General features: G+C 40.1%; 1 protein-coding gene across 6 annotated transcripts in view; it reads left to right on the plus strand.

Moving 5' to 3' along the window:
• The window catches only part of Nyap2 (neuronal tyrosine-phosphorylated phosphoinositide-3-kinase adaptor 2), a 305,966-nt gene that overhangs the window by 235,275 nt on the left and 57,813 nt on the right, over positions 1 to 12,878 (plus strand). For all 6 annotated transcript variants that reach the window (XM_085838695.1, XM_029483159.2, XM_085838711.1 and 3 more), the window contains one exon: positions 2,569 to 2,672. In XM_085838695.1, coding sequence (XP_085694821.1) covers positions 2,569 to 2,672 — 104 coding nt within the window. The remainder of the gene's footprint in view (positions 1 to 2,568; positions 2,673 to 12,878) is intronic.

Consider the following 12,878-nt stretch of genomic DNA (forward strand, 5'->3'; position numbering starts at 1 on the left):
TAGAGTACTACTGGTCTTTTCTTCCCAAGGCATGAGAATGACCCAGTGTGCAGAAGGCAACCAAGTGTGCAGAAGGCACTGAGACCCAGGACCAAACAAGAGCACATGGGGAGAACAGAGCTTCAGATCCTGTTTGGGACTCAAAAAGGAGAAGATATTAGAAGGCAGGGAATGCTGCTCTGTGGGGAAAATACAGGAACAAAGAGAGAGAGCAATCAGGGCAGGTTGGAGAGAGATGTCATAGACGGAAAGAGGAAAAAGAAATGTAGTCAGTGACACTAAACATGGAAGTGAACTAGAAGTAAGGGTTACTGCACACATGTATGTAAATGTATGTGTGCAGTACATATATGGGCATTTGGGTGCTTAGAGGTAATGAAAGCCAATGTCCACCAGGAGTGAACATTATACAGGTGTGATGGTTATTCCCAATTTTCAACTTAATGAGCTCTGGATTCACCTTGGAGACAAACCTCTTGGCATAATAGTGGATAATGTTGTTCATTGGGTTAATTGAGGTGGGAAGATCCCTTCACCTTGGGTAGTACCAATGCCTAGAATAGGATATGGGACTTTATTGAAGGGAAAAAGTGAGTACAATATTCATCACTCTCTACTTCTTGACTGTGGACTCAATGTGATTAGCTGCCTACAGCCTTCTAGACAGTGGCTTCTCCTCCTCCTTCTCTGAACTGTTAGAGTATTTTATCTCAGCAAAGGAAACCAACATACCAATATTGTCATCCCATAATTTGTATTCCTTGTTATCTTCACTTCTCAGAAACTATATCCTGGAAAACAGCGTATTTTACTTATTATTATTTTCATGGATGAATAAGCATGTGGTGAATGGAAGAAATACAATCTGAAATATATTTGAGTTTCTGAGTAGCTCCCATAGACTCAGGATCTTGTCTGCATCAGCCTGTGCCACCTACTGCACAGCATCTTTAGGTTGTTTCTTTCCCAGACTCCCACAAGAAAGTATGAAGCCAAAGAATGGCAGTATGTTTGGGTTTCTCTTTCTAATGAATTTTCAAACTCCCACCAAATGACTCTAGACACAGCAATGGCCTTCGTGGTATAAAACGGTCTTTGGAGTCTGGGTACTCTGTGCCTTTACCACACAGCCTTTGCATCATGGTATGTGCTGTGCATTCAGTGTGAACTTGGAAGACTCATCGACTGTTTTCATGCATCAAAGGCCTGATTGCTGTGTAGAGTTTGGGCTCCTTGAGAAAGCAAAGCTTCTTTTGGCACAAGCAGAGGATTGTGTTCATTCTACTCAGTCAAGTTAGTTTTACACAATAGGTATATAAAGAATAAGCAAAAGATTGCAAATGTTTTAGAAGATAATTATAAAATTCTAAATAAACAAGGGCCCATGAGATGGCACAACGGGATAGATAATTGCTGGTAAATCTGCAATTGATATTTAATTCCTATATCCTATAAGTTGTGCTATAGCTTCCACTCATATGCATGCTATGGCATATGCATGGTCAGCACACACACACACACACACACACATGCAGGCACACATACAAACACACAAAAATCTATCAGTCCGCTGGTAGAGAGTAGATGGAGAGAAGTTTAAAAACTGTTGTATTGAAAGCATGATAAATACCCTCATAGAAAGAAGGAGGGAGAGAGGAAGAGGGGAAGGGAAGAAGGGAAAAGATTGAGACCGGAGGAAGAATAAAAAGGAGGGAAGAAAGAAGAGAGGAGGAAGAAAGAGAATAGAGGGGGAGAGGAGGAATTTGGAAATGGAAGAGAGGCCATGGGGCCCTAGGAACTACAGTTGAAAATGAATAACCAGGCACTGGCAGAGCTGCTCCTGCCATCCATTGGACAGAGTACAGGGTCCCCAGTGAAGGAGCTAGAGAAAGCACTCAAGGAGCTGAAGGGTTCTGCAGCCCCATAGGAGGAACAACGATATGAACTAAACAGTATCTCCAGAGCTCCAAAGGACTAAACCACCAACCAAAGAAAACACATGGTGGGACTCATGGCTCTAGCTGCATATGTAGCAGAGGATGGCCTAGAATGGCCTTGTCAGTCATCAATGGGAGGAGAGGCCCTTGGTCTTGTGAAGGTTCTATGCCCCAGTATAGGGAAATGCTAGGGCCAGGAAACTGGAGTGGGTGGGTTGGGGAGCAGGGGGAGGTGGGAAGGGAAAGGGGGTTTTCGGAGCGGAAACTAGATAAGGAGATAACATTTGAAATGTAAATAAAGAAAATATCTAATAAAAATTGAATAATCCGTCACAGAGTCACTTACTTTTCTTCTGAATGTAGTGTTTTTCTTCCGTGGAAACTAATACTAACGTGGTCATTTGTGCGTGGAAATAAGGCCTGTGCTTGAAGGGATTCTCACTCTACTCCCCACGACCTCATCTGTGACTGAAGTGCCTTGGAGCACGAGTAGTTATGAAAACATTTATTCCCAGGATGGCTATTAGCCAACACCAGGAACATTTTGTACATTCACGTGTCGCCAAACACCGGGGGGAGGCAGAGCTCCGGTCTACCGCAGCTAATATTTTTGTCTTCCTCTCCTTCACAGAACCTAAAGTAAGCTGCAAGCTGGGGCGCTCTGCATCTACATCAGGAGTCCCTCCTCCTTCAGTCACTCCTCTCAGGCAAGCCAGCGATCTGCAACAGAGCCAGGTACCATCATCGTTAGCCAATCGTGATTGACTTCCTGTGGTGCAGCATCCCCAAAGCTTGCCACCTGTCTGTCCTGTGTTGCTGTAGACAATGTTTGCGTTTGCTTTGGTTTCTCTCTGTGTGTATGGGTCCGGGAGGAGTTCCACATCTGTGTTTCCATCTCCAAGAGAATGTCTTTCTTCTTTGTGATTTGGTGATAGTTTCTTTGCTGTTTGTTACCGAATCGTTTTTTTTGTCTCTGGTTTCCATCATTCTGAAATATAAATGTAGTAAATGTACTGTATGTATGGGAATAGTGGCTATTTAAAAAAAATTCATTCTCTTTTCCATGTTCTGTGTACTTTTATACTGTCTTTGAAAATTTATCAACATTTGATAAATTTATCTACTTTTTGTGTAAATTTCTTTCTAAATGTTTTGTCCACAATATTTGCACAGATGTTGTCAATGAATCTGTACATACATTTTAACTCTTACCCTGCTATACTGTAATATTTGTGTTAATTTACTTAAATTTTTATTTAGCTTCAAGCATGATTGTAAGACAATGTTGGTGTTGATGTTCTTATAAATATTCATCTATCTATTGACTCCTTGAATTGAATGTGGCAGCTAGTCTTTATTCATTCTTAGGCCATAGAAACAAATTAGCCAACCAGATAATTTAGATATTTACGAACAGCTGTAGATTAATAAGGCAAGCTTATAAATAAATGGCATTTCTCTCTTTAAGCCAACAATATCAGAAATATTCTCAGAAAAGAGAATGTAAGCGTCTGTGCATGGCAAATGAGATCTTCATTATCACTTGGAGAAAAAAGATAAGAAATAAAGGCATAAGCTAAACTACCATTTTTTCCTTTACAGTATACTATGTTCTTTCAATGTTCATTTGGGTGCATGGCTCTGAATGGGAATTTAGGACAAGGAAAACCACTACTATGTAAATATCATTTAAAATAACTCAACCAATAGGAACCAAATACCTTAACTTAATTGATGAAGTTTCATTATTGTTGCCATGAGGTATTATGGGTGTTAAGCGGGATGATAGGATTTTAGAACAGTTGTTCCACTTTCCGGCTCTTGTGTCTCCCTCTATGATGCTTGACTGAAACAGGATGTTATAAAACCAATGACAAGATCTTCTAGGAAACTGTCCAGCACTGATCATCCAAGTGCACACTCATCAATATGGTAAATGTCAGGAGGTTTTAAAGCCATAACGAAGCAGAATAACTGCAGTTTTTAATGAGAAACATTGTGCATCTCAGTATTTTTGCCCTACTAAACTATGCAGTCTTTAATTTCTGTGTGTATGAATATCTGCGAGCACTTGTCTCTCTCAGGTGCCTCTCAAGTGCCATTTAGGATTTCTTAATTTAAATTACCAAAGGCCTTTGTATGTAAATGTAGCCATCCTAACCACTTCAAGGATCACAGCATACGTTGACAGGGCACACTTGCCTCTTAGTCACAGTGACAAAATGACCCTTTCTCTACCATCTCTCAAATGTTGAAAAACTGTTAAAGAGTGTGATATGGAAATTAATCTCTTCCAACACAGAATGAGGCAGCTCTCTAGAGCACTCTGGTGTGCTTAGATTAGCTGGCTTGATTGTGCGTTTAAGGGTATACAATATGGAAGCAGAGGAATGACCAAACCAGAGCAGGAGGCTCTCCACCCCAAGCTGACCTCTTACTGGACACCGAACTTCTCCACAGAAGAGATCCCTGTAACCCATGCCAGAGATTTGGCCAGTAGCATCTGCCATTCATGTTAGTATGCCTTGAGGTCAGCCCAGCATGCATTCATTACAGAAAAGCCCCAAAAGAGGGACATCAAAACAGCCACAAAGATCATTACACAAAGTCAGCTCACGTTGGGGAATTATTTGCCTGAACTAATTTCCAGCTGAAAAATAAATTGTATTTGCAAAGCGTATTTTCCATAAATAACATTTATTTCCATGAAATTTGTTGAAGATTGTATCTAGCTTTGTGAAATATGGAATAAATTAATATTAGTAATAAGACTACGGGTGACTAAATTAACCTATAGCTAGCTATACATTATGACGATGTTGCATTAGTATAATGCAAGTATGAAAATCCCCAATACTTTCTATGTGCTCTCAATACTTCTGTCTTATTGGTTAAAAAAATGCAAGGCTTGCGTTTTCTGTAAGGCATTCTATTGTATTTAATTAAAGTCAGAGTTAAATAAGTGAAAGATTACTTTTCAATGCCAGCTGGATTTCAAAATGTTGGGATTATTTGATTTCTATGTTCATGCAAGGAATTCAGATAGTGGGAATTCTGATTTCATTTTATAAACAATGGTGTCACAGGATATTTTGGCATATTATTTAGATTTGTATGGTCATTAAATTCATATGCTTTAAGGACCAGATATTTAGAGGCCACTTTTTAAGTTTAACAGTCTCATAACCAGCATCTCAAGAAATCTGCTACTGAGCAGAAACTACAAACTCATAGCTGTCCCCAACACACTTATTATCCATCGCTACCAGGAATGAGGCAGATTGATGAAATTTACAACTCCATCGAAGAAGATCCAAACCCATGGGGTGGCACTTAGGTCAAAGGACTCTGAGGGTGTCTGCTAACTGCTAGTCCTCTGTACCTGGATGTGTCCTTTATACCCTTATCATCAGAAGTCAAAACCAAGCCAATGGAAAAATTATAAAGTAGCTGACGAATATTCTTTAGTGTGTGAAAGGCACAGATGTTATGGAAGGGTCTGAGGTGAAGTTTTCACAGTGACGATCCCATGCTGTTTATTGTTTTCTCTGCTTCTTGCCTGTAGGATGTACAAGGACATGGGTGGAGCCTTCCTGTTCTGTTCTATATCAAACAGGTGCTCTTACTCCCCCATGTAGCGAGTGAGAATGCCAGTGTGAGCTGGCTGACACAAGCTGTCCAGCGTGTCTTGCTTATGGGATGCTAGAAGTTATGAACTGAAACGCTTAAGTGCGTCACTCTTCTTTTTTCCAGGGAGCCTGTTTTTTTATCTGTAGGGTATGGGAAGTATTATTTGTTTAATAGTATTGTTGAGAATCAGTGTGATTATAAATATATAAGATTCATATTATATAAAATATAATATACATTTATATTATATAAGTATATTATATAAATTATATATAATTTCAAATTTAAAGTAATAATTATATTATTATAATTGATATAATATTATTGTGTACTAAATATAAATGTATTTTTATATATGAAAAGGATTAGGGATGATATTTATTCTTTCTCTTCTTGCTATACATCACTTTACTCTCTCAAATACTCAAATTTTTCGGATTGCTGGAAAAGTTTGAGAGGAGACTTCTGGCCACTGATGTAACAAAGCAGTTGGATGCAGATGGGTGACTTGGTTCACCCCAGTATTACCAGTCCTATGTAATCCTGTGAGAAATTTAAACACTCAGAATTTGCTAGGGTAGTGACTTTTTCTTGTCCTGTATTTATCATGTGTGGTTTGGATAAAATGTAAGTGGAAATTGACTACAAGTGTCATTTCAACTCCCCTGTCATCTATTGTTATTTATTGTCCTATCTAAATTAAATGACAAATGAATGCAATGGAAATTCTACAGCTATCTAGGATGCTATCATCTTTTGTGGTAAGAAGAAAGAAAATGCTATGGTCAGAATGGTCAGAATATGCTTTAAGATGTATCACTCCTCTGATTCAAATACATTGTTTTCTTTAAACACCAGCATGCACTCTGGAATACACCTTTAACAACTGAAACGAATGGGGCTTCAACAAGCCTGCCCCACACTGCTTGGAGAACTTTAACAAATAAAGTGGATACATGGCTCCCCCTAGCAACCGAAATGTATACTACAACCAGCTCTTCAAAGGCAGGGCTGCTTTTAAATAGTAGAGTCTTACTTGTAAACACAGCTTCTGAGTGAGGAAAATGAGGAACTGTATCCAATGCCCCTTGCGTGCTGAACATTTTTATGGATAGATGAAGCTGACTGCATTGGGCTGTATGCCTTCTTCCCTTCATTTAATTATCTCTATTCAACCTGAGTCTTGAGAAAAAAAAAAAGTATTACCCTTCTTTAATTAAAATAAAGTGCAGGGGTGGGGAGCTTAATTCAATAAATAGAAGAATAACTTCTTGATTTTTTTCCTTCTGTTAATGTCATTGAAATGAGTAGCTTAAAAATGTTTCAAAAAAAAAAAAGGAAGAAGAAGAAGCTCTCTCTAGCTACTGGGTAAGCTTTCCTCCGACTTAGGTGGAATATGAAGAAATGTTTGTACACAACACTAGCTCACAGTTGTTCTGCACTTTATTCCAGTGCCTCTCAACTTTCCTAATGCTGTAACCTTTAGTGCAGTTCCTCATGTTGTGGTGACCCCCAACCATAAAATTATTCTGCTATTACTTCAATACCTATAGTCTTGCTGCTGTTAGAAATTTTAATGTAAATATCTGATATACAGGATATCTGATTTGCGACCCCCCAAAGAAGTTGAGACCCACCAGTTGAGAACCTTTGCTTTATTTGAATAATATGGTCCTGTGGTGCATGCTTTTCTGAAGAAATGCTAAGGGGCGTTAGTCGTTCCCTTCTATTCTGTGCGACACATAAATGTTACCCCTCAGGTTGAACCACCTTGCTAAACAAAACAGATATCTTAAGCAGCACTCGTGATCCTCCTGCAACTTCCACAGCTCTCAGGATTCTGTATTACCATGTTCATATCATATCTACTTTGTGCTCTTAATATCATATCTATTAAGAAGTCATAGTATGTCTATTAGTGAGGAAGCTGAAGCCAGAGTGTCTCTGTACATTCAAATCTGACACTAGTCACATGGTGCTCAGGTGTAAGCCCAGATTGTCTTATTAAAGCCATGCCATACACAAAGCTGCCTTCTTCATACTTCGGTTCTCAATTGCTCTCCACATTCTCTTTTGCTCCTTGGCTTATTAAACATGCAGATTTTCTTGGGTGTTATATTTGTGTTCATCATTTTTAAATGAAATTTGCATATGGGAGTATGAATTGCAACAGGACTTCAACTAAGCAGTGTCCCGCCTTTGACTAGTATCCCCAAGGATGAAATGAGGTTAGCAATGTGATTCTATCTCTGTCATATCACTCTCAACTTCCACTCTTGTGTTCTCCACTGAAAGAACTCATGAGAGACATAAAGAGCAGAAAGATTTTTTTTCCCCAGAGGAAAGGTATAGAAGTATATGATGAACAAAGAGACAACACTCTCCACTTATATTTCAGGCTAGTGCATTAATACTCTTCTATTATAGTGATAAAATACCATAACTAAAGGAACTAACAGAAGAAGGGCTTACTTGGGCTTATGGTCCTAGACAGATAAAAGTCCATTATGACAAGGAAGCCTGACAGTCAGTAGTCAGTCAGGTGAGGACGCTAAGTGTTGACATACTAAACCGAAAGCAAGAAGCAGAGACAATCAACTGGGAATGACTGACTCTTGAGTCTGTTTCCACTCCCATGCTGCTGTCAGCAAAGCCACATCTATTAAGACTGCTCAAACAGTGCCATCCACTGGGGACCAAATATTCAAATGCCAGAGACTCAGAACTCTCTCAAACCACTACAGCTGGCTTCATATAGCTCTTAAAGTCTCTAGAGCATGCAATTTTTCTTTGGAGTACTTTTCCTGTCTAAAAAGCTGGTAGACCCTTTAAAACTGACTCTTACTAAAGGAAATAATGATGCCCTTCAAATAAAAAGTCCTTGGCTAGAGAGTAATCGTGTAAGGTTTAGGTAGTTATGTGTTAGTGGACTTTTAGAGGTTCAAAAGCTCACTATGTCACGCCTCCCTCCCAGGCCCAGAGATATGATTTAAATCCCATTCTATTGAACAATAATCAGAGTTCTGTAGGTTTAGTCATTAGTTTTAAAACCTGCTGATTATAAGGATATCTCCAGTGATCTCCAAGCCTGGATGGATTGACTTTAGGATCAGCTTCAGTGAGGCAGCTCAACTTTATTTTCTGTGAACAAGGGTTATGGAGAACTTGGGGAGTAGGTTGGGCCTTCCAGGTTGATAGACATCATTGGCTAGCATGGGAATGCTTCCTTTACATGATAGGAACATGCCAGGCAGGGTCTTTTTAGGAGACAGGAAGTAAATCTGTCTATAGGCTGTGTGAATTTTGTCAGACTTTTTTAGGGGTTACAGGATGAAAGGGCTGATTGGTCATAATACAGTACCTAATTATCTATCATACAGCAGGCAGGGATGAGCAGGTCTTCAGGGCTGGATCATGCAGCCCTTGCAGGAATGTGGGATCATCCTCTAGATAGATAAGGTCAGACACCTGTGCGTAGAGACACTCTCCAGCTAAGATCAGGCAAAGTGCAAGTCCTGCTGAGAAAGAGAGTGCTTCATTTTGTACCAAGCTCAGAGAGCTTATCCAGACATGTTGAACTATGTCCTTAATAGCAAGATCCAAACTAGTGTTAGGAGAAACTTCTGACCATGTTGAAACAAGGCCTAAGTGCTCAGAGTGTTTACACGTACATGTGTATGAGTATGCATAAATGTACATGTGCTGCTATGACTGTGCATATGTGTGTGTATATGCATACACATACACATACGGATACACATTTGCATATGCATATGCATACGCATGCGCATACACATACACATATACATATATATAAGCATGTGAGTGTGCATGCCTCTGAAGAGTTACATGTGAGTGTGCATGCCTCTGAAGATTAGGCCTTGAGCAAACCTAATAAATTGGACATTTCTGAAAATAACATACATAACACACATCTGGACCTGAAAGTATCAGCTGCAGGAGTTTTGGGTGTAGATTTAGCCAACAGTACACAACAGACATTAATATATTCACTAAGGCTTGCCTGGCTTCTGGATTTCAACGGCAATCCCATAAGCAGACAGTTTAAAGGGAGAAAAATAGCCATACTGTCAGTTCAAAGCATTTGTTTTTGTGAAGCAAAGTCTGCATTTGAGCTGGTTAATAATCCCGGTTGTCTGCTATTTTGACAGGGATGGTATTTGGTATTTGAAATGCTGCATTTAATGGCTCTGTTCCTAGAAAATGAGAGACTCATTTGAAGGACCAAAGAGTGTCAAGAGTGATCCTACCTGACACAGTCAACTTTGCATATGAAAGGAAAGAAGGCTTTCCAGGAGATGCTCAGAGAGCCAATGTTGCTTATCTTTCAAGTGCACTCTGGGTAGATCCCCAGTGTGTGCCGTTTACCAACAAAATACTAAATAATGAAACAAGGTGCCCTTGGAGAGTCCAGACACCAGCACAGCATCTTGGTGTTGCCAAGCTTAGGGAATCCCCAAGTGTTTTACATTCTGAATTCTTGCAAAGTAAGGTGAATGAATTTGAAAGCACTTCTCTTAGTAGTTTTGGAAAGTTGAAATGTTCTTTTTCCATTGTTCATGTGTTCATCATGTCCCTCCTTTTATCATTTTCTTTGAGCACAGAGAGGCAGAGAGACAGATCTCTTATTTCTTAGCACAGACATGCATCAAGAGAGCAAAGCAGTGGGCAGGAGATCAGAAGTGAGACGAACCTCACCACCCATTTTACACTTTGAGTTTCCTTTTCCTGAATCCAGATGTATTTTGGAAGACAGCTGTGCAGTTTTATAACAAGACCATTGCCTCTAGTCCACTTTTTTTAAAACAACTCCAATTTCTATCCCAGGTCTATTTTTCACAGCTATAACAGAGTGATTGTATGTGCCCTTCCCTGTGTTATGTGCCCTTCTGTACAGTTATTATATATTGCTCTATACATTTCAAGGCCCTGGTGAGTTGGTTGGTCCTGGTCTTGTTCAGTTAAATCAGCCATCATCATACCCTTTAACTACTCTATGTTCACACTACACACTCCCCACCAGGTAATCCTTTCTCACTCCTTAGTGCTCTTGGGGTGTTTACAAAGATTGCATAGGCCTCACTTCTGGCAACCTCCTCTAAGTGTGTTCTCATAACAATTCGACCTTTGGTCAGAGTCAAATTTAATATGCTGTTGAGGAAGCTGTACCTACTGTTCCACTTGCTCTTCCCTCTTTTTCTTTTGCATGATCATAAATGGCTCTGCAGTGAACTTTGGGTAGAGAAAGATTGTACTTAAGATCATGGACGTGTCCTCTGAAGAGGTTTGTCACTTAAGAGAGCAATTCTTGGACCCTGAAGAAAAACCCACACTTCTTTGTGTCCCTCTCTCCCTCTCCCTCTCCCTTCCTCTCCCTTCCTCCCTCCCTCTTTCTCTCCCTCTCCACCTCCCCCCACACACACACACTCTCTCTCACTATTTTTCTCTGTGGGAGAGAATTGACAGGCCTCTGTGGCTCAACAACTCTTAATCAATGGCTCCTCCATGCTTTCCATCAGGTATATCTTGCTGAACAAAATCATGTGATGCCTCCTCTAAAGTATGTAAAAAAAAATTTCTGAAGGGTTTCTCCAGTGGTCTTCTACCTGCCCATATCTAGTATCTTGCAAGAAAAGACCATCACTCCTACTACATTTGACCTCTACTCTATGTCTACCTAAAACAGGGAGAATTTTGGCTAATTTTCTTTAGTATCAGAATTTTAAATTTAAAGACATAGAGCAGATATTTAGGGGAGAGAGGAGAGATAGTGAAAGAAAGATAGATAGATAGATAGATAGATAGATAGATAGATAGAGTGCCAGTATAGAAAGACATTCTACACTTAAATGATACAAATGTGGATCCAGGGCAGAACATTAACTCTGATATGGAGTGGATGACACTGAATGAAGACTTAGTCCCTGGGAACAGGATGGTACGGGGCCATTTCCCACAAATAATTCAGTACAGGATATTATGAGAGAGAGAGAGAGAGAGAGAGAGAGAGAGAGGGAGATTAATTGAAGCTTCATTTTTCTCTTTCCTGTCTTATCTCTGTGTCTCTCTGTTTATTTAGAATGAAGGGACAGAAGACAGAGACAGAGACAGACACTGGCTCTTTGTGATAGATAGCCCACTGATCTGACTCCAATCAGGTTTCATTTGTGCTGCTATCTGCATTTCACTGTGACTCCCAGAGGTGGCAGCACTTCATCCTTTCCCTTCCAGGTTCCAGCAAGGGTGACAGTTTTCAGTATCCCTCCCAGAAACAAGGAGACAGAGTGAGGTGAGGAGTGAGGCCCGGGAAGGTGGAATAGAGAGAGACATATTTTTCTTTTATCCTCACCCTTACTTCTCATTCCAGTCAACAACTCTCTGGCAGGCCAGATGGGTGGATGGCTGGAGGTCCCTGAAGGATGCTGGGACCTGCCAGGCAGAATGATGCTAGGACAGTCTTATGCACCACAGACCTGATCCAGCAGCTGAGAGCTCCGCAAAAGTGCATGGAAGATAAAAGCAAATATTAGACCATTTTAATGTTTGGGCCTCATCCTAAACCCCTGTGCTGTAAATATTATCCACACACAATCTTCTATTTAGTCTGGCCTCTTATGTGCCACTGACTTAGCCTTGATAGCTAGCAAGTGTAGCTGCTATGATGCTTTGCAGTAAGGCTCAGTAGTATTTAGACTTTACAAATCGTTTTCATATATTCAGCCAACAGATTCTCATAGTTAAGATGCTGCCACCATATGGTCTGTTGGTATTCTAGCTTGCAAAATTGTTGATCCAACTCCTTCTATTCAGAGAAATTTCAGCCTAATAAAGAGATCAGTTATGTGTGTGTACATGTTTGTGCAGTGACAATTTAGTATATCTAAGAAATACATACAGAGAAGACAGTAGGATTCATTGCCAGTATTGGAGAAGCCACCGAAGGTGGTCAAGTGCAGCTTTCTTGAAGGAGGTTGTGCCATTTGGTAGATACCTTAACAAGAGTGGGAAAGGTTGCTACAGCAGACATCAGGTTTGCAAAGGGGTAAAGATCTGTCAGCTGTGTGATTTGTCATTGGAAGGAAGTAACTAGCATCAGAGGAGTTACGGATGTTGAGATAGAAAAGACTGGGGAAAATCATGAAGGGATGAAGAATAAATGTCTACGTTTCCAGAAATGTACAACAGTCATCCTTTCTCCATGTTCTGAATAAAGCAACCTGCAGCCTTAGGATATTCAGCACAGATTTGCCCAGAGCTGCTTCCTTGGAACTCCAATGCTCATTCCTGTGC

The sequence above is a fragment of the Mus caroli genome, unplaced genomic scaffold, assembly GCF_978045245.1.
Source record: "Mus caroli unplaced genomic scaffold, Mus_caroli_1 scaffold_1, whole genome shotgun sequence".
NCBI classification, from domain to species: Eukaryota; Metazoa; Chordata; class Mammalia; order Rodentia; family Muridae; genus Mus; species Mus caroli.